We start from the raw sequence: 27,404 nt of genomic DNA on the forward strand, positions 1-27,404 counted from the left end.
GTTTAAAGATGTCCTGGAGGTTCCTAAGCCTCTCCTCATTTTTTTGAATTCTCATTTCTTCATTCCTTTCTGGTGGGATGTTTTGTTCTTCCTTCTGGTCCATTCCATTGATTTGAGTCCCAGTTTCCTTTCCATCACTATTGGTTTCCTGTGCATCTCCCTTCATTTCAATTAGTTTAGCCTTCATAAATTCCTCTAATTTGTGACTTTGTTCCTCTAATTTGTGACTATAATCTACCAGTTCTGTGAGCATCCTGATAAATAGTGTCCTGAATTGTGCTTCTGACAGGCTGGCAATTTCTTGGTCGCTTAGAGTTATTGGCTCTGGGACTTTGAGTTCTTCTCGTGCCATCTTTCGGGTTGTTCGTGCCTGTTCCATAGCAGGATCAGAGCCCTAAAGTGTTCACTAGAAAAAGGCAACCAAGTCGCTGGGTTGTGACGCTGTATGTGGGGGCGGGGTCAAAGAGGGACTTTGGCATCCTGTCCGCCACCTGCCGCCACGGCCCTCACCGGTGCCGCAGTTGCTGCCGTCACCGGGCCCACGCGTTTCGTCCCACTGCACGCGAGTGTGCCACCGCCGTCAGCCCTCGCCCCCTGGGGCCTGCGTGGTCTGTCTCACTGTGCGCAAATATGCGCCCGCGGTCTGCCCCGCACCCCAACTGGTTCCCGTCTGCCTGCGCGCCTGGGTCGGGGGCCCTGTCCTGCCCGACCCTGCTCGCTGCTGGCTCCGCCCCTCTTACCGTCCCGCTGAACGGTTAGATGTAGTCGGACTTCCGTATAATTCAATTTTCTGTCCTTTGGTTGTGTCTTTGTTTCTCCAAATCTTTGTTGTATTCAAACTTGGTTGTGGGAGAAGGCACAGTGTTTCCACCTATGCCTCCATCTTGGCGGAAGTCAATAAAACATATTTAAAAAAAGAAGTTAACTTGCAGCCCTGGCTGGTGTAGCTCAGTGGATTGAGCACAACCCTGTGAACCAAAGAATTGTGGTTCGATTCCCAGTCAGGGCACATGCCTGGGTTGCAGGCCAGTTCCCGGCAGGGGACGCGTGAGAGGCAACCATACATTGATGTTTCTCTCCCTCTCTCCTTTCCCTCTAAAGATAAATAAATAAAATCTTTTAAAAAAAGAAGTTAACTCGCCTGACTGCTAAATCCTCTTCCAGCTCAAGTCTTTCCTAGCCTGGGATTAACACTATGTTACAAGGAATTATTAACAATATTTTGAAAAAAAATCCATTTCATAAGCATTTGGGTGGAACCATAATTGTACATAACAAATAATTGATAGAAAAGATTCCCCACTAATTGGAGAAATTGGCACAGTTCCATTGTCTTTATAGAAGAAAATGTTTGTCTGGGAGATGTATTGCACAAATTTAGCTGATGAAATAACCATCAGCAAAATTTGATAAGTGCCTACTGTGTACAAGGCACCCATATAAAGCTGAGAACTCAAAATGATTTTTTAAGGAAACTATGGAGCCTGCTCTCAAAGCGCTTAGAATCGATTTAAGTCATTGGTACATGCGCGTCAACAGGACTGACCTTCCACTGAGACATGCCGACATGGCCTTGGAGTATTGCACAGCCAGGGGACCGTTCCGGTGCTTCTGTACAGATGTCCTTGTGGGATGCTATTCCTGCGTAAAACAAAATAAGTCTTGATGCCAAGAATCAGATGTGTTAAGGAATCACGTGTGATGTATGGGTTCATCATCACACGTGGTTTAAAAAAATGTCAGCCACAGAAAACACGCTTCAAACAAAATCTTAAGCTGAGGCCAAATACATATTACATATGAAAGCATACAAACATGCACACATACATATTGGAGGAGTTGTGGTTAAAATGTGAGGGCAAAGGCCTCTCTGGGGTCAGGAAACCCCCAATGTGACAGGCACACACGGTGGAGAGGTCAGGGCTCTGTCCTTGCTGGCTGTGCACACGGGACAAGTGGCCTCTTTGAACCCCAATCTCTTCATCTGTAAAAGGAGAACCGAGGTGACAATGCCAAGTACCCAGACTCCAGGAGGTCTCGACAGGTGGTGTTAGCTCCTTGGCATCAGGGTCACCTGCATCACGTTGAAGAAACTCGCTCTCCAGTGACGCTTCTCACCCAGGAGTTTTCATCCGGGCCAGCCTTGATCCTCAGTCATCCTAGAGGGGACAGGGCAGCAGGACTTGGGATCAGGAAACCTTTGTTCTCCTCCAACCTCCGCAGTCAGTGTCTGCTCTCCTTCCCCAAGACCTGACGGCCTCCTTTACCAGGTGAGGATAATGATCTATTGATTTCAAAGCATGTCACAAGGGTTAAATGAGGCATGAAAGTGCTTTGTCCCCTGGCATTCCTGCCCTTCCTGCTTTCAGTGCCAAAACCCTTAGCTCGGACTTGGCAGGAGGCTCAGTGTACTGCCAGCCTCAAGACTTAGCTCTGTCACTTGCTGGCTGTTTGTCCTTTGGCAAGGGACTTACTGCTCTGTGCCCTACGCACAGAACCCACTCAATAAATGGCAGCGACCCTGATGACCTACTGCTGTTATTGTTCGCTGACTTGGGAATGGTTTGAGCCAAGCTGGGTGTTGTTGGTAGGAGAGAGTGTAGTATCTGTGACATAAACACACACACACACACACACCCATACACACAGGAAAGGGTTCCCATTTTGCGTCACGAGCTTGTTCAAAGTCCAGGTGAGCTGAGACAGCTCTCACCCTGGCCCCAACTCTTCACAGTGCTGAGCTTTTTTGGAACCCCTCCCTACTCTCCAGCCATCTTGCAACTAAATGGTTTAATCTCCATTTTACAGAGAATGGGGCTGCTGAGAAAAGCGGGTGAATTGTAAACTGGGGGTGAGAGACTTGAGATTAGAATCTGCTCACTTCACCCTCCAGAGCTCCTGCCCTCAACCTCTCTGGTCCCCCAGAGGGAAAAGGGACCCTCTTCCTCCCCTGCCAGGCCTGGGGAGCCGCCTGTGGGCAGAGCGCGAAATCACCTAGGAAAGCATTCAGCATGGTAGAGGAAAACATGCTAATTTGAGCAAATATGGGTTTATTTTTCTTCCCGTGATCAGCTTGGTTGAGCAGCTGAAGGATGCCGAGCAAAGAGTCTGGATGAGTCTCTGTGCTTGTCATAGTGAGGGAATGAGACGGCAGCTGTGAACCCCTCACTGTGGAGACCCACGGTGTTCAGAGGCTCTGACGGAGACAGTGAAGAGGGGTGTCTGACATAATTCCCCTTCTGTTAGAGAAACAGATGTTTCCAGAAACCCCTGCACAGAGTCACTTGGGTCTCATTGGCCAGAACCGGATCACATGGTCACTCCTGGATGCAAGGGAAGTGGGCATGTAAAATTTTTGTTTTCCACCTTTATGGTCTGAGGCAGAGAGAGGACAGGTTGGGAATGGGTGGTTCGTCAGCAGTGCTGCCCATTCCCACCCAGCCCTTGCCTGGAAGACTGGGCGGGTGTCCTGGGGCTGCCGAGGATCTCAGGCCGCTGGATACCTGCTTGCCGACGTGCATTGCCTCTTTGCTGTCCCTGGTGCATGGTGCCCTCGAACAGCACCTGGACATTGTGGCACAGTGCAGCTGAAGTCTCAATAAGCTTGCTGTCAAAGACCACCACACAGACCCGGCCCTGTGGTGTAGGAAGGGAAAGGAACACAGCAGTAAACAAAGGGTAGGTGCGTGAGGATCGTTATCCCAATTGCTAACATTTACTGAGTGCCTGCTACAAGCCAGTTTTCACACCTGCCATCTTCAACTCTATCAGATAGAGCTACTGGGTCAATTCTATGAGGCAGAGCTTCTGGGAGGTGGAAAGTAACTTGCACAAGGCTAAGTGTACGCAGTGATGAGCTGTGATGTACACAAGCCTTTGCTGCTTACTTCTTTTTGGAAGATGGGGAAATGCAATTTCCTGGGACATTACCCCAACGGGTGAATTAATTGTGTTAAGACTTGACCAAGATCCCTTCTGTTCCTAGGAACCCAGAAAACACCAGGATAAAATGCAGTTAGACACACCTGGTTCCCTGGTCTTCACAGCTAGTTAACTGCAAAAAGAGGGCACGTGTGTCTGATTTCCATCAACCTCTGAAGCCACGGAGGCCACCCCACAGCTGGTTCATTTTGGTATCTTTATGTCTTGCACAGGGGACAGAAGTTCTTGTAAGCTGAATGAATGAATGTATGAGTGGAGGTATAACGAAGAAAAAAACAGAATTGCTCAATCCCAAATCTGTTTCTCCCCCAGCTAGAGTCCCCACCCCAAGAGCAGAGGTGTGTTGATTTTTACTGCTGCATAACAAAGTTAGCACAAACTTAGTGGCAACAGCACCCACGTAGTATCTCATCAGACAATCTGCAGGCCAGAAATCTGAACGGGCTCGAATGGCTTCTCTGCTCAGGTCTCACGGATGAAAATGAAGGTGTCACCCAGCTGGGCTCTAGCCTGTTGGAGAATCTGCTTCCAAGCTCATTCAGGTGTGGCAGAACCTACTTTTTGGAGGCCACAGGTCTAAGGTCCATGCTGGGTGTAGGGCAGGGCCACTCTCTGCCCCTGGAAGCCACTCACATTCCTTCCCACGTGGGCCCTTTTGTCTTCAAAGCAGCAACCATGTGTCCCGTCCTTCTGACCCTTCTAACATCTCTGCCACTAGCCAGAGAAAACTTTCTGCTTTTAAGTTTCACCTGCCTGGGTCAGGCCGACCCAGATAATCTCCATGTTTTCAGGTCACTTGACCTTGGACTTTACATCTGCAAATTCTCTTCAGAGCAGCACCTAGGCTAGTGTTTAGATAACTAGGGGTCTGGAAACCTGGGGGCCACACTTAGAGTTCTGCCTACCCTGGAAGGTCTTCCGGAAGGTGAGCTGCGAAGACAGCGCCTCCCCTGGACCTCTGGGCAGGCGAGGCACCACCTGCGTTCTTCCTGGTGGAAAATGGGCTCTCTTTCGGCAGAGGAATTTGTAGGAATTCACCGCTTACAGGGAAGGAAAAAAACATCAGAGTCCCCACCTCCAAGGGTAAACCCAAACATTCATACTGAATAAACCTGTCTTCTGTAAGGCTGTGGGACAGGCCATCTATTAGTTCAGACTCAGAAGAGTTGACCATTGGATTTCCTCTTCCTTCTTTTCTTAAAGTGACAAGCTGTCAGTGCTTTTCAAAACATGCTCTGAATGAATTTGAGTGTCCCAACACAGCAGATTCTTCATCACTAGGCAGAGATGATTCTGACAGCAACCTAAGCTATCTATGAAGGGCCCTCAAGCGCTCAGAGTGCAGGCCACAGGGGCTCCAGACATTCTGCTCTTCCCCTCATTCTACTGGGTCCAGTAGCTTCCCCCTGGAACCAATAAATGTGACCTTATTTGGAAACAAGGTCTTTTCGGATGTAATATGCAAAGTTAAATGAGGGCATACTGATTTAGGGTGGCCCTTAAATCCAATCACTGATGTCCTTAGGAGAAGAGGGAAGTTTGGCCACAGACACACACAAAGAAGGCCACACAAAGATGGAGGCAGCGGTGGGAGGGACGCGGCTGCGGCGAGGCAAGGGTTGCAGCCAAGCACCACAAGCTGGGAGGGGGCCTGAAACATCCCCATCAGAGCCCTCCGAAGGAACCAACCCCGCTGACACCCTGATGGCAAACTTCTAGCCTCCAGAACTGAAAAAATAAATTTCTGTTCTTTTCAGCCACCAAGATTGCGGTACTTTGTTACAGCAGCCCTGGGAAACCAATATTCCCACCCGCTATGCGAGTGTTTTTTAAATTTAACCTCTGGTTGGCTATAGCCCTTACTATTCTATTCTATTCTATTCTACCACCTAGTTTCATTCATTTAGTTTCTGCCTGGCTCTTTAAAGCATTTTTTGATGTGCGACCCTTGATTTCATTAAAACATTTAATAAAACTGATTCCAAAAGCAAATACCTCATACTCCACATAAGAGTAAGCTTCAAATGGATCGGGGATCCAAATATGAAAAAAATGAGCCCACATACATATAGAATAAAACATAAGTTAATTTATTTGTAATCTGAGTGTAGGGAAAGGTTTCCAACCAAAACTCAAAATCTAGATGCAATAAAAGAAGACATCGATACATTTAACTACGTAAAAATAAAAGCAATTTTTTTCAAGGTCAAAAAAATACCTAAAATGAAATCAAGGGCAATTGACAAACTGGGAGAGAATATTTTCAACTTATATCACACATAATGGGCTAATATCCCTAATATCTAAACAGCTCTTAAAAATTGATGGAAACAAAGATCCAAAACCTGATAGAAAAATGGGTAAAGAACATGAACAGGGAATTCATTTTTTAAAAGATATAAGAATGGCATCCACCCCTGGTTCTCAGGCCATGCTACAGACTGAGTTTCCTATTATAGTTTAATAAACGTTTGTGCTCAAACTAGGCAAGACAGATTCTGTTGTTTGTAATTTATCAGCACAGGCCACCTCCAAATACCAAACCCCTCAAACCGTGGAGACTTTCCAGCACATGGTACCTTCCGAGGTGACTGACACCAGTCTCTGGAGACAGTTTTAAAAGGGGAGGGTTCACTGATGTATTTTCAAGCAATCACAGTTTAATTGCAATGAGAGTGCTGCCTTGCGGGGTTACTACTTTGAAGGAGAGATAGTCACTGGGTTGGGTGAGCTCTGATATGTTTGTTTAAAAAGAAACCTTCCATATTTTGTGTTATAGCTCATCACCCAAATGATATGTGACCTGCCTCTCGAATGTATTTTTAACCCACATGAATAGGGGTATGTCTTCTGTCTTGAGACTTCAAACCAAGTGGTGAAGAGTTGATTCGGATGGCATCGAGAAGCAATCTAGTCCCTCCATCTTTATCTCTGCTTCCGATACCTCTCGGAAACCCAGGCAGTATTTACAGAAGGTGGATCTGGTTTCAGCCTGGTGCAAAGTCTAGGGTAAGCAAAACTGCCTTTTGAAACTCAATCAACAGAGCATGGTAACAATCTGCACGCCCAACAATAGGGGACTAGTTGAATAAATTATGTTACATCCAATTAACAAGATTCTGGCCTGCCCTTAAAAACCATGATGTATAGAAGAGTCTACAACATGGACAGACATCTGGGATAGGTAAAGAGAAAAACTAGGCTGTGAAATGTAAAGTACAATCCTATTTTTGTTGAGTATGCCACATTTTTAGAACTAGGTGTGCATAAATATATATGAATACAAGAGTGTCTAGAAAGAGGTATTTCAAAGCGTTAACATTGGTTATGACCGAGAAGTGAGTTTTTCTGTGACTGTTACATTGTTTTTAATGATATATAACCTCTTTATAAGGAGCTTTATAACCTCTTTATAACCTCTTTATAATGGGAATAACCTCTTTATTCCCGTTACCTCATAATAAAAAAAAACCACAGTAATGTGTGTGTATACACACACACACACACACACTCTCTCTCTCTCTCTCTCTCTAATTTATTTGCTTTAAAATACTTTAGAAAGCAAATGTTATGGTGGAGTGGGCAAAGTAGATGAAATAGAAATGGCAAAATGTCATCTCTTTTGAAGCTGAGCAATAGGGATATGGGGAACTTCTCTGCCATTCCTTGATTTGGAATATTTTTGAAAATTTCCATAGTAAAAAAAGGTAAACACACAAAACTAAGAGCAACAGTGAAGTAATTGTTGACTTTCAGAGTATTTTATTACTATGGTAAAAGCAACATAGAAATGAGAAAAACAAAAAATACACAACAGAAATAGCCTGCAGGACTTAATGATGGGAATCTATGAGCCAGGAGCTGTGTGACCTCTCTGAACCTCAGTTTCTCCATCTGTCAATAGGGAGGATCCCTGCTGGCTGGTAGGCATGTAATGCGAACTTAACTCTGATTATTATTGTGGTTGCTGTTGGCTGAAGCACACTAGAAGCCTGAAAGCTCGACTTCCACTCCAATAGCAGTTTTTGTTTGAACCAGAGTATGGGGATCACCAGGGAGCTGGCAAATGCAGAGTCCAAGGTCCCTCTCCAGGAGTCTGACTCAGTCTGTACGTAGGGTCGGGTTGAGGAATCTGCATCTTAAATAAGAGTCCAGGTAATTACCACTAGGGAAATACCACATGTAGCCCAAGGCCAGACACCCTAGGGAGCAGGTCTGCACAGAGGAAAGCGTGTGGCCATGCAGAAACAGGGCTGGATATAGTTTGGGACAACTGCCCATTTATGATTCTGGGTATGGCTGCTGTGTCAGCAGTCACAGCTAGGAAAAACGGCATGTGACAGGTACCATTGTAGTCTCTGTTTTGTAGAAATAGTGAATAAATGACAGTCACCTTTGTGCTTTCCTTCTAGAGGGACAGAGTCTGGGCAACTGACTTAGGTCAGAATTTGGTTCCGACACATATGAACTGCATGGCCCTGGCCCATGGCTGGCCACTGAGCGTCTGTGAAATGGGAACAATGATAGCAGTATCAGGACCGGTCACAGGGGGTTGTAGCTGTCACAGGAGGCTATCAGAAGTTGAGGCACTGGCCAAGAATCTATTAGTAAGCTTTGGGACCCACTTCTTAAGGTTTCCACCTTAGAGGTAGAAGTCCCTTTGCCTTCTCAGTCACAGGAAAGCAGGGTTTGGGACAAAGGAAAAATGTAACTCAGTAAACCCATTCCACTTGAGACCACACACATCCTGATGACACACTCTTGGGGCAAAATAAGAGGCAGATTTGGGCAGGGAGCCTGGATGTGCACCTCCAGCCCCAACTGTTTAAGGAACCCGTGTCTTAATCCATGTCTCAGTCTTAATTCTGTTCTCATTTTCCTAGTCCCAACCTAGCCTCTCTACCCTAGTCTAAACGAGAAAGGAAAAGCAAGGCTATAGGGTGTGTGTGTGTGGGCAGGTCAGGGGGAGCTGAAGGGACGAGAGCTGGCTGTCCAGGGAATCCAGATGGCCCATCTGGTCTCAGCCTGGTCACCGCCCACTGTGGTAATTTAGCCAGTATCACTAATTCAGACACAAGAAGTAATCCCAGGCGTATCATATCTCTATTGCAACATCATTTGTTTGGGGAATTTGTGAATTCCAAATCTCTGTCTTTCTCAAAAATAGTACTAATCGATGCTCGATTCCAGCCCTATGGAAAATGCAAGCAGACATACTGTCCCACCCTAGACTGAACTCCCCAACGGCAGGGCCCACTGCTCCATCAGCCCTGGCCGCAGTTAAACACCAGGCAAGTACGGCCTGAAGGGGCAAGGGAATCTGCTGTCCCACCCAGTGTTGTGTGGGAACTCTCTCCTTATTTGAACACACAGCTCTGCCTTTTACTTCAGTTTTGCTCATGAGGAGGCATGCCCCACCCTGTGACCTACCCCGCGCCCCCTCCCCAACCTCCTCCCGCAGACCCTTAGCCCCTCCACTAGCCAGGAGTCACCTTTTGCAGAGAAAGGGAAAGTGAGAACCTCCAAACAGCCCAGAGATGGAGTCTGCTTGACAGTAGGAACCCCGGCTGGGAGAGCAGGTACAGACTGCCAGGTGGGTGTCCACCCCTGTCTCCTGGGAGACCCTTGGCTGCTTCCCGGGGAAGGGAACAGTGTGCTGAAGGGACAGCTCCTACAGACAGGGGGACCTGTCTACTTTGGGGCAGGGAGTTCAGGCCACCAGTTCCTTCATGTCACAGGGGCTGGATCCCATTCTCCTTAGAGGTCCCCAAACCCTTAGTGGAGTCTGATCCTGTATGGTAACAATTTATTATCCATTGAGTGGATAATAATTTGAGATGGACTGAAGTGGAGCTTCAGAAAGACATGACATAGTATGTGTCCTGAAACTGCCATTACAAATAAGCACAAACTTGGTGGCTTAACACAACAGAAATTTATCCTCTCACAGTTCTGAAGGCCAGAAGTCCAAAGTCAAGGTGTGGGCAGAGCTATGCTCCCTCTGAAGGCTCTGTGGAAGGATCCTTCCTGCCTCTTCTCGCTTCTGGTGGCTCCGGGCATTCCTGGCTCCAATCTCTGCCTCCATCTTCACATGGTCTTTTTCTCCGAGTCTCTGCTTGTTCTTTCCTCTTTTAGGACGCTCTCATTGGGTTCAGAGCCTACTGTAATCCATGATCTCATCTTGCTTCTTACCCGAGTTACATCTGCAAGGACCTTATTTCCAAATAAGGTCACATTCTGAAGTTCTAGGCAAACATGGTCTTTTGGAGGGCAATATTCAACACAGTGCAAACATTAGGTCGCAAATAGCAGAGCAAGAAGTGGTAAAAAGGCTGTGGGGATCTGGGGAATCTTGATCCAGTGACTTCTGCGCCTCCATTGTCCTAGCTAGTGAGGGCTCCTGAACATCTCTGAGCCCCACTGAGGAAACCGAGGCTTCTCATATGTCAGTGTTGCGTGAAGAGCCAAGGTAGCCCAGTGGGCTAGAGCTGGGACTGAAAACCAGTTTGGTTTGGCACCAGAGCTTGAGGGTTTCACAGCCAGGTTGGGCTGGGTTTGAGGAACTCCAGTGCTGATAAGATCCTAAGATCTTTCCATTCTGAGGGACTTAATTTACCAATAAGAGGAAAAGGGGTTAACTGTCTTAATTTTCACAGATCCTTCACTCCCTCATATGTAGATTTTGGAATGTGACTGCTTCCTCGAAATCACTTGAAAAAGTGAAGTCAAAGAGAACAAAGATTGATTCAATTCTTTGTAGGAATTAGTCTGGACTTGGAAAATAAGGCAGGGATACCCAACTGGACCCAGCCTCGCCCCTGCTTTCTGTGTGGATTTTATACCCTGGGGAAGCTATCTTGGATTCCTGCTCCTTTGTACATTGATCAGGAACACCAGGGCAGCTCTGGGGAAATTTTTCAGAGGTATAGAGAGGAGTGGAAAGCAATTCTCTTTTCCCGCCAACTATGAAGTCCCAGTGCTGGATGGAGAATGTCTTGTTAGGAAGTTTCTAGTACCTTGGACCATGCCTGAAGAAATTTATTTATTCAATGATTCTCTATTGTGTATTGATCAGAACTAAGCTGTAAGCTTCCTAGGGCAGTGAGGGCACCACTTTGCTTCTAGCTGCCCAGCAGGGCTTAGAACCTGATACACACCAGGCCTCCATAGAGTTGCTGATTGAACAGACTCATCCTTGGTCACACAAAACGTCAAATGAACAGCTCCAAATGTAGGGCAGGTGAGGAAAGAATTTCTTGGGTTTCAGTTTCATTTGTAGATAGTAGGACCACGGCTTGCAGTGGCCGAATTTAAAGGTGGTTGGGTACCCCACCTTTCCCCAGCCTGTAATCCGGTGCCAATTCAAATGCCTGGGGAGAGTACGGTTCACTTGCTCTTTGATCTCTGGTGTATTTGCATCCTCTGGTTCCTAAGCTAAGGTAGTAGTAACCCACTGAAAGGAGGCTTACTTAATGGAGAAAGCTGGTTCCTATCATATGCCCGAGGAAGGCCCATAGCCTCAGAAATGAGGGCGCCCGCCCTTTGTGAAACAATAAGCTCCCGGGGCGGTTATTATTACTCTTATTTTCTTGGAAGGCGCCCGGGGCTCAGAGAGGCCAAGCGACTTGTTCAAGGTCACACAGCTTAGCAGACTGAGCATGGATGGGGACTCGGGTCTCCGGAGCCCATTTCCAACGGCTTTTCGAAGACATCTACTACCTTCCTATCGTGCCGCTCAGGAATAAAGCCGGTCGGACGCCTGGCTTTTACCTAAAACAATGCTCCACGCAAATCTGTCGGAACAAAAGCAACCAGAAGTCCGCCCCGCGTTTTCCGTCCCTCCGGCTCAGCTGGCCAATCCACTCAGCTGGCCGCGGAGGGGAGGGACTCGGCGATCCCAGGTGATCGACAGACCAGGAGAGGCGTGCCCGCGGCGGGGGTAAATCGAGATTGGGGATCCGAAACAATCACTGGCCTAGAAGCAGCAGTTCGAGCCAATCAGCGGCGGGAGGGCGGGCCCTACCGGCCCCGCTGTCGCGAGAAGAAGCCACCCCCCCCCCCCCCACTTGAGCTTCGTCCGGGTGTCCGTCAGCGGTTAGCGAGGCTGCGCTCGCCTGGATCCGTCCGCGGCGCTGAGAGCTTGTGCGCGAGAACCCTGTGGCGAGAAGCCTGTGCGCGAGAAGCCTGGGCGCGAGGCCGCGCGAGTGCCGGCGCAGATCCATCCGCCGTCCGCCCGCACGCCGCGCCCCGCGTGTCCCTCCACTGCCGCTCCCGAGGCGCCAGTCCATCCGCCCGCGGCCTCCGTCCTAGTAACGGCCGGCCAGCACCAGCGCGGCGGCGGCGGAGGCATGGCCTGGGCAGCTCCGTCGGGGGGCGGCCCGCAGTGACAGACCCTGCGGCGCGGGGGGAGATGGGGGCGGCCGCCTCCCGGGCGGCGACGACGACGACGACAAGGAGCAGCCGCCGCCGCCGCCGCGCACCGGCCACCGCTGGGGACGGGCGCGGGCCTAGAGCCCGCCCGTGAGCGGGGGGCCCGAGGTCGCTCGCCGCCCCCGGCCGCCCCGGGCCCCCCAAGCGCCTCGCGCGCGCCCACCCGCCCGTCCCTGGCCGGGGTCTCACCCGCGTCGCGCGCCCCCGGCCCAGCCCGCGGCGCCCTTCCTCCGTCTCCCGGCCCCGCCGCGCCCCCCGCTCGCACCCGCCGCGCCCCGCGCCCCCGGCCGGCGGCCTCCGGCCCCGGGCGGCGGCGTGGCACGGGCGGCAGCATGGTGGAGAAGCGCTGCCCGCTGCAGAGGGACGGAGTGTACCGTTGGTTCTCGGAGCTGCCGTCGCCACAGCGCGTAGAGTTCCTGTGCGGCCTGCTGGATCTGTGCATCCCTCTTGAGTTGCGCTTCCTCGGCTCGTGCCTCGAGGACCTGGCGCGCAAGGACTACCACTCGCTGCGCGACTCGGAGATCAAGGCCAACAACCCTGCCGACCTGGGCAGCCTCACCAACCTGACAGACGAGGTGGTGCGCAGCAAGCTGCTGGTATCGCTGGCGCTGCTGGGCTCGGAGCAGCGCGAGGCGGCTGGCGTGCTCTACCGCACGCTCACGCATATCGACTCCATCATCCACAACTACGGGCTGCAGCTCAACGAGGGCCGCACGGGCGATGAGTTCCTGCTGCTCTTCACCATGGCCTCCAACCACCCGGCCTTCAGCTTCCACCAGAAGCAGGTGCTGCGCCAGGAGCTCACGCAGATTCAGAGCAGCCTAAGCGGCTGTGGCGGGGGCCACGGGGGCAAGAGCGCGCTGCCCACCTGCCCGTCTTGCCACAAGGTGAGTGCCCACGAGGGGGGCGGATCCGGCGCGCCCACCTGCACCCGAAGCCTCCAGTCCGCTCCCCGCAAAACCCACACACACCCAAGCCTTCACCCCGGACCTCAAAATTTCACTAGCTCCCCAAGCTTTCACTTGGGGTCCCCAATGCCTCAATGCCGCCCATTAAGCCTCTACTCCAATCCCCCACCCCAACCCCAGGCTTCCGTCCCGTGCCTGGAGTCGCCACCTCGAAACCCCAACCACTTACCTCAAGCTTCCACTACACCTTTGTGTCCACCATGTATTCCTACCCTGTCCCCATCTCGATCCACACACCCCGCACCCCCAAACCAGTCTGGCATCTCACGCCCTTGGGGCTGTTGCGGCCGTCTCACTGGGGTCAGTCACGGGATGTCAGGGAGGGCCGCGCTCCTGGCTCCCCTAGACCGACAGATAGCCCCAGTCAGAGGTCGGAGCTCCTGTGCGGTTCTTTCAGACCTTTGTCTCCTTAATCGGTATCTTGGGCGACGGATAACGTTTACACATGGTGTCGCCTTGGTTTCTCCGAATCTGTTGTTTGTTACTAGAAAAGGAAGCCATTGTGAGATGGAGATGAGAAGGCAAAAGAACGTGCGCAGACTTTCGCGGTATCGTGCGGCACTCCAAACCTGGTGTCTGTTTTCTCTAAGTGGGCAGGTGTCGCGTCTAGAGAGGTGGGAGGTGGGGCGGGGGGAGATGAAGAGGGTTGTAGCACGGCGTGTGCACGGGTGTGTGAGCACACGTACACGTGCAATTGTGAGTGCGTGCATGCGTGTGTATACCTACTGATGAATGTGTATGAGTGTATTGAAATGTGTGTGTATTTATGAGTGCACATGCATATCTGTGTTCTGTTTGTGTTTAACAGACAGTGGCATGTGAAACAGTTATTTCTGGAGGCCTTCCTTTGTGGGAGTTGAGGGTTTCAGTCTCCTAAGGAATGCTAGGTTAAGTTAAAGATCTCCAGTCTCCAAATTAAACAGTAAGGGCATCATGGTCATCTGCTTAGAAATGTGAACTTTTGTCTAAATGTTTCAAAACCATGTAAACAGTGGGGTTCAAACTTATTTTAAATGGTTCTTTGGGATCCAATGCCAAAAATGTGCTCTGAGAAAAAAGATTTTTCTTTGACCAAGCGTGTCATATTTAAGGTGTCACACTGACTTTGGGAGCAAGAGATTACAGTCAGGACCAGTAGTGCTGAGTATCTTTCTTTGACAGTGCCTAAGCTCCTTTAAGTTTAATGTTTGATATTCTCTGGTTTGTTGCTGGTGGTTTTAAGCTATCTTTCAACCCTGGATTGTGGCTTTTCTTTAATGTATTCCTCTAAGAAGTGGTTGTGGTCCCTGCATTGGTTTTAATGTGTTCTCTTTTTTTTGTGTGACACTGACCTCTGAGACTGTGGTTTTCTTTTTAAGATTGTTCAGATCCCACCCATTTGTGTTCTGAGCAAAAAGTGTTACCCCAGCTACAGCAAAGAGAAAGCTGGGTCCCAGGGAATGTGGTGATCTGTAGGGAGCTCAGTAAGCTTCGGAGTGCCAGTGGAGTGTCACCTGTTTATGGGATTTCAGTCCCCTAAGGTCATCTTCATGTGCTGTTAGTCTTTAGGTTAAATGCCACACATGGATAATGTCCACGGCTGTGATTCCAGTTTATTCTGCTCTTGAGGGGGGTCTTTTGTGTGATCAGATTCATGGCTTTATTAAAAGCAGAAGATGGTGGTCTTTATTCTGGTGGGGCAGTAAGCTAAAAGCTAGGGGAAAAATATCATAAAGACTTTCTGTCAAGTCAGAAATCCCTTCAATGTGATGAAGGGGCTGATCCATCCATCCTCCCACTCCTCTACCCCAGTGGGCACTGAATTAACCAACTAAGTGACCTTGGCCAGAGCCCTCCATCCTCCAGTGTTCTCTGTTGGAGGACAAACTACCTGCCTGATGGACTTGTTTGGAGGGTCACATGAGGTCACGCGTGAAGTGCCCAGCAGATGTGCAATGAGGGCTTCCTTGTGTCCTCTCTGACTTTTTACAGAGGAATGCTGACTTGAGCAAGGCATGCAGTTACAGAGTGAAATGTTTATGTCTCCGAGTGTTCGTGTTTTCTAAATTGATTTTTGGATACTTAACTTAGAACCGACAGTGTTTTTGCTTATCCTTGGGAAATTGGAGAATTCTGCCTGACTTTAATAACGAGGTTATAATGAGAAACCTTGGGACTATTTCTTCCTTATTTCCAAACAGCTGTGGTATCTAGTTTTCCCTGTATCCTCTACGTCACTGCTAAACTAAGTTCATTTAACTTTCTGTTCCTTTGCTGATTTAAAGTTAAGGCCTGGCATTGATAAACTCTTCTGTTGCTCGGAGCAGGCAACTCAAAGGAAATCTAGCCTTTAAGCATTTTGCTTCCTTAGTTTCTCTAAATCTAACACTTAATGTAAGCCTGAGAAAGCAGCCCCATTAAAGCTGTTTGTATTTCTTTTGTAAGCTGTCGAGTTTTGTTTTAAACTCTGAGCCTAGAGACTGTGTTTATCTTTTAGAGATAAAGATGTTTACTGCTTCATTTTTTATCCTACTTAAAGTGACACTTCATTTAATTATATTTACTGCTGCTGGCACTATTTACATTTGTTTCTCCAAACCCTTACTACGTTATTATAATATTCTTATTGCTCTGAGGACTTGCAAAAGAAGTTTAAAAGTGTGAGGAATGTAAAACAGGCATTTTTACTTTTCAGAAAGAGAAGTACTCAGAGTGGTAGAGCTGTGGTAGATTGCAGCTGCTGTACCTTACTCAGTAGCCGACAGGTCCTGGGGGTGTGCTGTTCCCTAAGGCTCAGTGGCAGTGGTGATAATGGTTGGTTTGGACTTAACACTACCTCTCTCCTTCCTTTTTATGTCAATATACAAACCGTAGTTTGGGGAGAAATTTAAGTTTATCCTTTGGAATCTTTTTCTCTATGTAAGTGATAATGTGCTATGGCCATGTATGCTTAGTTTTTAAAATAACAGCTTTATTGAGACAACCCATATATCATAAAATTATGCCTTTAAAGTATGCAATTCATTGGCTTTCAGGACATTTGGAGAATTGTGTTCTTCCACCTTTGTGTTTTAGATTCCTCATGGTGGGGATCATACTGGAACTGCTTGATGAGATTGATTTCTTTAAAGGGCATGTTGAAATAGTGATTTTAAAGTGTTCAGTGGAGGAATTTGGTGGGTGGTTGTCTTCCTTTGGCTTTCTTACCCTTTGTCCAGCCATGCCCCCTCTTTGTTGCTTGTACAGTCTGCCAGAGAGACTCTGTGTATTAACAAACAGGTAACTGCCATGTTGCTCCCTACACGGTCTGTTGGTTTCTCTGGGCAGTCTCTCCTGATGAGCATTCCCTATCAGTGTGTAGAGCTTCTTCATTCTAGCTTATGTGTTATTTAATCAGTCTGTATTGTGGACATTTTGTTTCCACCTTACCAGTACAGACAACTCAGTGTCTTTGACATATTACATATGTGTCATCTATTGGGTTGGCCAAAAAGTCTGTAACGGTTTTTTCTGTACAATGGCCCTAGTACTGCTTAGTTGTCTTTAAGTTTATTCAAAACAATAATGTTAGATTGTATTGTGACAGTTGTCATATCTGCATGCATTTGAAAATAAACTTATCAGAATTGGTGAATTTTTGTGCAGCCATCTTAATATTGAAGATGGAAGGAAATGCAACATTTTCGGTGTATTATGCTTTATAATTTCAAGAAAGCTAAAAATGCAACTGAAACAAAAGAAAAGATTTGTGCAGTGTATGGAGAAGGTGCTGTGACTGATGAAACATGTCAAAAGTGCTTTGGGAAGTTTCTTGATAACCATTGACATTTTGGCCAAATAATTCTTTGCTGTGGGGCTGTCTGATGCATTGGAAGGTGTTAGCAGCACCCCTGGCCTCTGCCCACTAGAAGCCAATATTGGGAGATAGTTGACTTACTCAAAATATCCAAATCAATAAACTTATTGGTGAAAATGAAAGATGTCTTTTATTTTATGGAAAAAACTAAATGGACTTTTTGGCCAGCCCAATACACATGACAAGCATTATGCATAGCCTTTCACATTTTAGTAAGTGTACCTATAGAATAGAAACCTGGAAGTGGGATTGATGGTTCTGTACCTCTGTGGTTACTTTAGATATTGCCGAGATCCACCTTTCGGAATTCCCACAGGAGTTTGTGAGTGTGTGTTTGTATACCTCCAACTAGTAGGAAGAGTTAGCTCCCCTCATCCCCTTCCCTGGATCTCTGCCATTTGGTTAGGTGAGAAACACATCTCAGTGTAATGTGATGTTATTTTGCAGTCCTTTTCTTAGTGAGGTTGAATATTTTTTCAAGTGAACCTTTAGTTTTGGCAAGCTGTCCATATCCTTTGCCCGTGTCTGTTGGGTCATTGATCTTTATTGTTTTTTTAGGAGCTCTTTTAAGTTTCAAGGAAATTATTCTTTTGTCTTTAGAATTCGCAAATATTTATTTTCCAGGGGTTTTTTTCCTTTGCCTTTGGACTTCAGCCATGTAGTTTTTTTTAAAATTTATCAACCTTGTATGGCTTCTGAGTTTTGTGTCATAATCAGAAATGCATTATACATTATGCACTGTACATATATTATACATATGCATTGTACATTATACAGACATTCCCTGTGGTTTCTTCTGGTTCAGAACTTGTGTGGTTTCTTATTTTACTTTTAACAGATTCATCTGGAATTTATTATGGTGTAAGGTAGAAAGCTAGTTTTATGTTTTCCAGATGACAACCCAGTTGCCACAGTGCCATTTGTTGCATAATCCATCTTTTCCCTCCAAGACTTGAGATATCTTTTATAATTTGCTGCATTTCCCATATAGATATTTAGGTTTACTTCTGGACTGTAGTTGGTTTCCTTGATGTTTTAATCTGATGACTTTGTCAGTTTCATTGGATACTTTTCAATCCTTATCTTTTAAAAAATCTCTTATTTGTTCTTTGGGTTTCCCACACAGTGGAATTCCTAGGAGAGAGTGTTGTTTTTTTTTTTTTTTTTTAAATACCTATGGCTCCTGAGGTGCCTCCCCCAGATTTTGGCTTAAAGGAGTCTGGGCGTGGCCTGGGCAGCCCACTGAGAGCCTTCATAGGCTTCTGATTAGGCACCACTGGTTTTCCTCCTGCTTCTCTGAGTATTTGCAACTGCTTTCCTATCCTTTTAATAGTGTTCTTCTCCTTTCCATCTTTCCCTTCTCTTTCTTCCTTATAATTCATGACATTTCCAGCTGTGATTTTGCCACTCACACTGATGAATCTAAAACCTGATGTCCAATTAGACCTGAGCCCCAGCTTGGAGTTTCCAGGGAGCTCAGTTTGTCCAAAGGTACGTTTCTCTGTTCCCACCTTGGACCACTCCGCCCTTGTCCCCATTCCCCCAGTGAGAAGCCCATGCCTTCCATAGATGGTTTGTCTGCCTTCATACCCCTCCAAGCAGCTTGTTTCCAAGTCCTAACCATCCTATAGATTTTTCCATCAGCACAGTCACAACCCAGGTTTTCCCTGTCTCTCTGTCTGTCCCTCTCACTCCCTCTCCTTCAACCTGTCCCCACCACACTTGGCATGATGGTCACGCATAAGGCACACTTCTGTGTAGGCAGACTTAGATTTGGGGCGAATTGCCAGGGAGCCAGGGAATGGATAAAATTAGTCTTCAGGGAACAAGCACCACCCTAGCCTCATGTAACTCCACTCTCTCCTGAGTCAAAAGCGCATGCTGGAATGTAAATGATGATCTCCTTCTAGAATTCAGCTGATGTCATTGTTTAAAGTCAACAAGAGAAAACTTAATAGCTGCTCTATTTTTTATAATGAAATTTGCTCTTTTTTAGAAATAACTGCGACATACCCAGCTTCTGACCTTGACCTGGGTGTAGTAGACCATAACGCCTTGTAGTTTCCCTGACCTAGATATAATCTGCTATGACAGCCAGTCTCCCTGGGGCCACTCTTAGCTTCCAGCAGCAGTTCCAATGGTGTCCCTGGAATGGTCTTGGTAAGATGCCTATAGGATTCTTACTCTCTGGTGTGCACTTCTTGCCATGGTGTCCTGTGGTTTGTGACCTATCCATTGCCTACCTATCGTCATCTCCGTCTGTACTTGCAGTACCTTATATTCACTGTGTTTTCTCTTTCCACTGACCCTTTGCAGATGGTCTCTCAGATGGGATTACAGGGCGCCTACCTGAGGCATCTTAGCCCTGACTTCTTGGCTCCTACATACTAAACTTGTTTCCTCCTTCTGTCCTAGAACTTAGCAAACTGCGTTGTAATAGGCTTCTTTAAATTTCCGTCACCAGACTTCGACTTCCTGGAGGGCGGAGTTGTCTTTCTCTCTCAGTCCCAGAGCCCACAGTCCCTGCCACCGCTCTGTCCTGAGAACCTGTGAAAACCTAGTGGGAAGGAGGTGCTGGGTGTTTATGAAAGCCATCCTAGCGAAAATATTTTTTTTCTTAGTGCTTTTTTTCTGTGGCCCTATCGGTAGTAATAGTACCTGCTATCAACGCAGGCTCTTCCTTAGTTGCCTGTATCTAATGGCCATTTCTCTTACGAATTTCATAGCTGTAGATGCTAATGAATTTTAACATTGGCATTCTACTTTCTTATTTTTCAAGTTGGCACGCAAAAGCTTTCACTGGGAGAAATTCTCTGAACACAGTAGTTTGGCTTTACATTATCCCGTGACGAAACCCAGTGTAATGGACGAAGTACACAGAGAGCCGGGGAAGGGCTGCCACCTTCTGATGCTCCAGTTGACTGTCTGCCTTGCCATCCATGTAGGTTAGGAGTAGTGGTTGTAGTTCTGGAAGTAAGACTGTTTTGAATTTATTCCTTCAATGTTTCAAAATTGTAAATCTTGATAAACCTAGATATTTTAGTTTGCTATAGAATGGCAATATAAATGAACTGAATGACTGTTAATTATCCTAGTTAAAGTTTAATTTACATTTTTTATACTTTAAATAGTGACACCAGATTAATTTCAAGAAGGGAGCAGTGTAGAGCCATCTCCTAATTATTTGGGACTTACAGATAAAAGCTTCAGGAGATTTACTAGGAAGAAATTACTATATCCTTGGGTTTCTTACTGATTCACAGTCAGTTAATTAAAACATGTTTATATAGGAGCTACTTCTTGAAATATTAAAGTCTTGACTAGAAAAAATAACTGAAAAAGGAAGAGAATTAATCTATGGGGAAGAGGAACAATCCCTTTGCCTCTTTTGGACATTTTAATAAAATATAAAAGCTTGGGAATAACACTAACAACCTAGTTGTAACAAAGTTAGTAACAGTGACAAGATACTTTGCATGCACCAGTATTGAAGGTGTGTGGGAAGCAGTTTGTGGTATATGCACTCTACCTAGACACAGTTAAATTTCAGAATGCTGTTCTGTATGTATGTGCTACCTTGGAAGGGTGGATTCTTTTGACTCCAGCTTCCTGACAGTTTTCTTGCATGGGTACTGTTGCAAGGTATGGACTATCTGAGAACATTTACTTCTGTGGGATTTTTAAAATTTATTTTGAAGACTGGGTATGAAGCTCATGAGGCAGTGTACTATTAATATTTGTATTGGGGAGGCTGATTTACCAGTCAAAAACATTTTTGTCTTTTAGAATTATTAATAAAGGGGTGAGGTAGAAAACAGGTAATCATAAAGAGGGAATGATGTCAATGGTAGATAACATTGCAAATATTTTCTATGTATAAGGCACTGTTTTAAGTGTTTTGAATGTATTTATTCAATCCTCATAATAACTCAGAACCTAACAGTTAGGTTCTGTTTTTGTCTCCATTTTAGCAGTGGAAAAACAGACACAGAAAGGTTCAGTGTAAGTCATTTGCCAATGGCGACATTTCTAAGTGGCTATTTTTATTATGCGAAGCCAAAATTATGTTTAAAAATATTTTCCTATGTTGTCAAAAGTGAGGAGAAACCTAAAGAAGATGAAATGAGAAGAAAAAGGGAGACGTAAATGCTGTGTAACTTGTAGAAGTAGGAAGTTGACGTCATTCACAGCTTTTGTTCACACCGCCAGTGCCCAGCCACTGCTGGGTCTGCTGCTGACTGCGTTCGGAATCTCCTGTCTTTGTAACATAATTCCTCTCCCCACTACCTCCACCCCCAATTACTAATTTTTGTTCATTCAAAACCTTTAGTGATAATCTTCAGTACTAAGCTCTATTTTTTAAATTTGAAGTTAAAACGTTTTAGGAGATTCACATACAAGGTCAGTCTGGAAAAGGTCCAGCCATTGTTAATATAATGAAAACGGTTTGTACCACATCCAAGTAACCTGGCATCCAAGGAGAGTGGATTGGAATGCACATGTGTGAACAACAATGACTTAACTGTACTGGTCTGTGGGGGCAGTAGATGCTGTTGGGTGAGCTTTTGTACTGTGTGGCCATTACATTCAAAATGACTGACCGAGTATAGTAACGGATCTGCGTCAGATTTTGCATTAAGCCTGAACATTCCTCTACAAAAATTATTAAGATGAGTCAGAAGGCCCCAGCTATGGGAAACTGGTGATTGGCAGCTTCACCACAACATGCCTGCTCACGCATCACGTCTTATGCAGAATCTTCTGGCTTAACATCACATCACCCCGGTGACTCAGCCCAGATTTGGCACCCTGAAACTTTTGGCTTTTCCCAAAACTGAAGTCACCTTTGAAAGGAAAGAGAGTTCAGACCATCAATGAGATTTTAGAAAATATGACAGGGCAGCTGATGGCGACTGGGAGAACTGTGTGAGGTTCCAGGGTGCCTACTTTGAAGGGGTCTGAGGCATCATTGTCCTGTGTACAATGTTTCTTGGATCTTCTTCAATAAATGTCTCTCTTTTTCATAGTACATGGCTGGATAGCTTCGGGACAGACCTTGTATTTTAAGTGTCCGTTCAAGTTTTGATAAATGCATACACTTGTGTAACCAAACTGCTGTTAAGATACATAACATTTCTGTTATCCCCCCAAATTCTCTCATGCCGTTTTCTGGTCAGTTCCCACTTTCACCACCACCAGTTCCCTCCTCTCTAACCTGCCCTGCCTGTTGTCTATTTTTGTTTGTTTTACTTTTTCTCCACCATTGATTAGTGTTGCCTATTCTAGAACTTCATTTGGTTCCTTACTGGAATCATAGAATTTCATTTTGGCCATTGGCTTGCCTTATGCTTGCATTGTTGTATTGTTTTCAGCATTTGGTTTAGGGTAACGTTACAGTGTATATTCTTAAGTCTCCACAGTCGTTCAGTGTTCCTTTCAGTCTCGCAATTGCAACCATCTACCTTCTCTGTCCTTCATGCTAATCATCTGTGTTACCCTACACATGCTATAAACCCCACAGTATATAGTTTTTTGCATTAATGTGAATGTAATGTTTAAAACTAAGGAGAAAAGATAGTCTTACATATTTACTCATATATTTACCATTTCCAGTGCTTTTCATTCCTTACTGAAGACCCAATTTGTTACCATATCCCTTCTGTCTGGAAAACTTTAGCATTTTTTGGAGTGAGGGTCTGCTGGTAAGAAATTCTTAGTTTTCTTTTATCCATAAATGTTTTGCTTTTGCCTTATTACTAAAGGGTCTTTTCATGGATGTAGGATTCTGTGTTTTCATTTTTTTCTTCCAGCCTGTCAAGAATTTGAGGTCCTGGATGGTGTGGCTTAGTAGATTGAGTGCTGGCTTATGAACCGAAAGGTCGCCAGTTCAGTTCCCAGTCAGGGCACGTGCCTGGATCGCAGGCCAGGTCCCCAGTTGGGGTGAGCGAGAGACACCTGATTGATGTTTCTTTCCCCCTCTTTCTCCCTCTCTTCCCCTCTCTCTAAAAATAAGTAAATAAAATCTTAAAAAAACAATTAAAAAAAGAAGTTGAGACAGTGTCTTCTGACCATAGTTTGTTCTGCTGTTCTGCTTTATCTAACATGCTAGTTTTCTTTGGCTGGTTTCAGGATTGTCTCTGTGTCTGAGTATTGCAGCAGCTAGACTATATATAATGTGTTCAAGTGTTAGTTTCTTTTCAACGTTTGTTGAATGTATTAGGGTGACACTGGTCCACAAAACCGTATGGATCTCAGGTGCATAGTCCCAGTACACCACCTGTTTCCTTCTGCGACTCTGGTTGTAAGGATATTAAACCTTTTGATATTCCACGGGTCCTGGAAGCTTTGTTCATTTTTCCCCCCTCAAATATTTCTTTGTTTTTTAGATTGGATAGTTTCTTTCAATCTGTACTGATTCTCACTGTCTTCTGTTAATTACAAACTGCTATTAAGCTCATCCAGTGGATTTTTTAGTTGAGGAATAGTATTTTTCATTTTAGAATTTCCATTTGTAAAAATGTTTATTATTTTAGGTAGTTTTAGGTTTACACAGATTAAACATTAAAATCATCCAATGTCCACAATTTACATTAGAGTTTACTCTTGATGTTGTACATTCTGTAGTTTTGGACAAATGTGTAATGACCTGTGTCCACTATTATAGTATCACAGAGTATTTCCACTGTCCTTAAAGTTCTCTGTGTTCCACCTGTTCATCCCACCTTCCCCCGACCCGTGGCAGTCACTGATCTCTTTAGTGTCTCCATAGTGTTGTCTTTTCCAGAATGTCGCGTAGTTGGAATCATGCAGTGTGTAGCCTTTCACATGCAGTGTGTTTCTTTCACTTAGTGATGTGCATTTAAGGTTCCTCCATGTTTTTTCATGGCCTGACAGCTCATTTTTTATCACTGATTCACTGGATAATACGTGTGCTCTGTATGTGCACAGTTCATTGTCCATTTACCCACTGAAGGATATTTTGGTTCCTTACTGAATTTCCTTTTCTAAATCATTTCTGCTTCCCTCTAGAGCTGCCTTTCTGGTTTGGACCTCGAGAGCAGGTTTTCCTTTGTGTTCTTGAGCTTCCTTGTAACAGCCACTTAATACTCCCTCTAATTTTGGCATGTGACTCATCTTGTGCTTGGTCTCCTTTTTCTCTTTGTATGGGTCATGTTTTTGTTTGTTTACATGTTTAGTACTTATGGATTGCTTCTTGGATTTTGTGAATGAGACATTTTAGAAACTGGATTTTGTTCTATCCTCTTAAAGAGTACTGATGTTGTTTTGTTTGTTCAGCCAGCAGTAAATATGGCTGGACTGAAACTCTAGGACTCTCTTCCCTGTGTTGATCAGCAGCTGCAATCTCTGTTTAGTTCTTTGGTCTTAGCTTGGCTTCTTGGAGCCTGCCCCAGGCATGCGTGTGTCAAGGCTCACTTGGAGATGTGGACAAAATTTTATGCAGAATTGGTGTTTGCCTTCCCAGTTGCTTCTCTTTCTCAGATTTCCTCCTCACTTTCCAGCCATCATAGTCTGCTAGAATTCTGATCTCTGGTTTTTCACGTCTGAGGTTGAGGTTGAGAACTGGGGTTCTGTCTGAGAACTGGGGTTCTGTCTGAGTTTTAGTACTTTTTCTCACGGGGGTTGCGCCTGTAGGATGTGAAACTTCCCCAGTGCAAATCTCTTTTTCTAAGTGTAGATCTACCTCTAGTTTCTGCTTGCTTTCGGTTGTGTTCAGTTTATTGTTTGTTTATTTTTATTTTTATTTTTATACTTTGTCTAAACAGGGCTATCTGCATGAAGATTGGTCTGACTATTCAACCACTATTGAAAGTGGAATCACCTGCTTGTTATATAGTGCCATTGTCTGTGTAAATATTGAACATGTGTTCTAGGAAGGATTAATTCTCTCTCATGATGTGTAGCAGTAAAGGGGGGCTTTACACTGACTGCCATTTGTCGTTATAAAGATTAAGGTTCTGTGCAGAGAAGAAAAATGAGCTGGCCTGGTGTCTGGAAATTAGAGGGTCATTTGGAGACTATGAGATGCTGATTTTAACGTTCTGGCACTTCCTACATGCTAAAAACCAATGGAGAATTAGGTGTGTGGGTGAACTTCCAGGAGAAGTGTGAAAGGGCAGATTTGGGCTCTGTTTTACTTATAGTCATGGAATTCATTTAAGGAAATACCGTTTACCTGTTGGATGCAGAGTCTGGTTATATCTGCTAAAGAGGTAAATCTTGAATTTCTTGATCTCCAAAGTGTTTTCTTTTTGTTCATACCAGTTGAGCCTTTTCTGGCCTGATCTTTCCCTGCATGGTTGGCCATAAAAGAGATTTGGTTTCGGACTCTGGGCAGCTTTGCCTTGCTCATAATAGACATCCAGTCAAGACTCATTGAATAGAATTTGTGGCTCCTATAGAAATAAAATCCAAAGGCCTGTTTTACTGGTATTTTCTGGACCTTTGATACTTCCCATACATTTCTGGTTTATTTCAATTCCTCATCTTCCCCTCCTGGATCCCTAAATGTTCTGCAATTGAGTTTATATTGTGGCTAGTACCCCACAGGGATTGTGAAGCAACCATTTTAATGTGCTAACTGCTCTGAATAGTTCATCTCAGGCAGTTGAATATTATATTGGGAACCAAAATCGTTTATTTTAATGCAGTTTACTTGTTATGATTAGACACTGAGCCAGTTTCTCAAAGAAAATCCTAATATTTAACCATACTCTGGCCAAAATGTACACAATAACAATATTGTGTATAGCGTGCACTTAATGTGAGCAGTTCTGGAGGTAGAACTAACCCACGGGGATGCCTCCTCCGCCTCCTTTCGGGTGTGACCTTCCCAGGAGGACACTCCACCTGAAATCGCGTGTGGAGGAGGAGCAACCGCAGCCTCTGCACCTGAACTTGTTTTCCTGGGTAACAGTTTTTAGTATTGCATGGTCACATAATTTAAGTCGAGGATGGACTATCTTCCAGAATGTGTTGTTTTGTATTCAAACACAATGTTGCCTTCAGAGTTTATTTAGGTTGGCTTGTTTGCTCCCACATGGCTATGCCTTTCAAACTTCTGTTTTTTAAAAATGCGCCTGTATGTTCCTTTGCTGTCCCATGTGGCTTTTTACTGCTAACATTGTACCTTTCTCCAGCAACCTTTGATTTCTTTAGGCTCCCCCTACCCCCACTTTAAATTTGCTGCCTATTATTTGCTCTGCCCTAGGAGAATACACCTAAGCCTATTGGAATTGTGTTTAAATAGAGCTGTCAGTGTGAAAGACTGGGTAGTGTGACTGTTCAGACAAAAGCCTTTCTTGGTACACTCTGCTCCTCGTTTGTGTCGCCAACCTGGATAACTCTCTGTTTATTGAGCACCTGCTATGTGACAGGCTCTGTAAACTTTCTAGGTACTAGATATTTTAATCCTATAAAAGCCATAGGAAATTGACTACGATGTTATTTAACTCAATTTTATAGGTTTGTGTAGCTTAGGACGTATTGTCTTTAGTCAACCCAGGGCTTTTGCCTCAAATCCATGTTGCACCGCACTTGAGAGTCACCTGAGCAGTAATTCTGAACCCTTTCAGAGCTGTGTGTGTGGAGGGCATGCTCCCCTGCCCCCCGGTGTGGGTTTAATTAGCCTGCCTGGGGTGGCCTGGACTCTGAATGTCCTAAAGCTTCTCGAGTGTGCACAGTTAGGGCTGGGAGTGCCTGGTATTGTGAGCAGCTGTGCTGTTCTGCGGGCTGCTTGCGGAAGAGCTTTGCTTTGAAATCACATTGCTGGGCCTCATCTAGTTAAGTCCTTGGTACCCTCTGCTGAGATTTTTGAGCAGTAATCTTTTTTCCTCTTTGCTTTTTTTAATGAGTAGAGCTCTAGGGTAAGAAATATTAAAAGGAATGTTTTCATATGGAAAACAGTTTTGGGTTAGCATTGGCTTTCACTTGGCCTAAGTCAGCAAATAGCTTTCACTATTAAACTATCTGTTTTCTTGTTCTGGTTTTTAGAGACACATAATTACTATTTTAATAAAATGCTTACAAATCACTCTTCTTTTTGATTTTATGTATTTTTTCCCACTGAGTTAAAAGTGTTTAACAGATGTTATTCTTTCCTGTGTAGAGACGGATTACTTGGAAAACAAACAGAAAAGAAAGGACTCTGTCTGTAGACACTTTGAAGTTCATGTTCTTACTGAGGGTACCTGGCCCTGCTGCCTCCTTGG

General features: G+C 45.4%; 1 protein-coding gene and 1 pseudogene across 3 annotated transcripts in view; one reads left to right on the forward strand and one right to left on the reverse strand.

The window, feature by feature from the left end:
• Positions 1–12,706, reverse strand: part of LOC118983040 (uncharacterized) — a 60,444-nt pseudogene extending 47,738 nt beyond the window's left edge.
• ZCCHC14 (zinc finger CCHC-type containing 14) overlaps positions 11,995–27,404 on the forward strand; it is a 58,725-nt gene continuing 43,315 nt past the window's right edge. For 2 of the 3 annotated variants that reach the window (XM_037040222.1, XM_037040224.1), the window contains exon 1: positions 11,995–13,259. In XM_037040222.1, coding sequence (XP_036896117.1) covers positions 12,705–13,259 — 555 coding nt within the window. In that variant the 5' untranslated portion in view covers positions 11,995–12,704. The remainder of the gene's footprint in view (positions 13,260–27,404) is intronic. The other variant, XM_037040223.1, reaches the window with a different exon arrangement.

The sequence above is a fragment of the Sturnira hondurensis genome, unplaced genomic scaffold (genome assembly GCF_014824575.4).
Source record: "Sturnira hondurensis isolate 20B ecotype Veracruz unplaced genomic scaffold, ASM1482457v3 Scaffold0002597, whole genome shotgun sequence".
NCBI lineage: Eukaryota > Metazoa > Chordata > Mammalia > Chiroptera > Phyllostomidae > Sturnira > Sturnira hondurensis.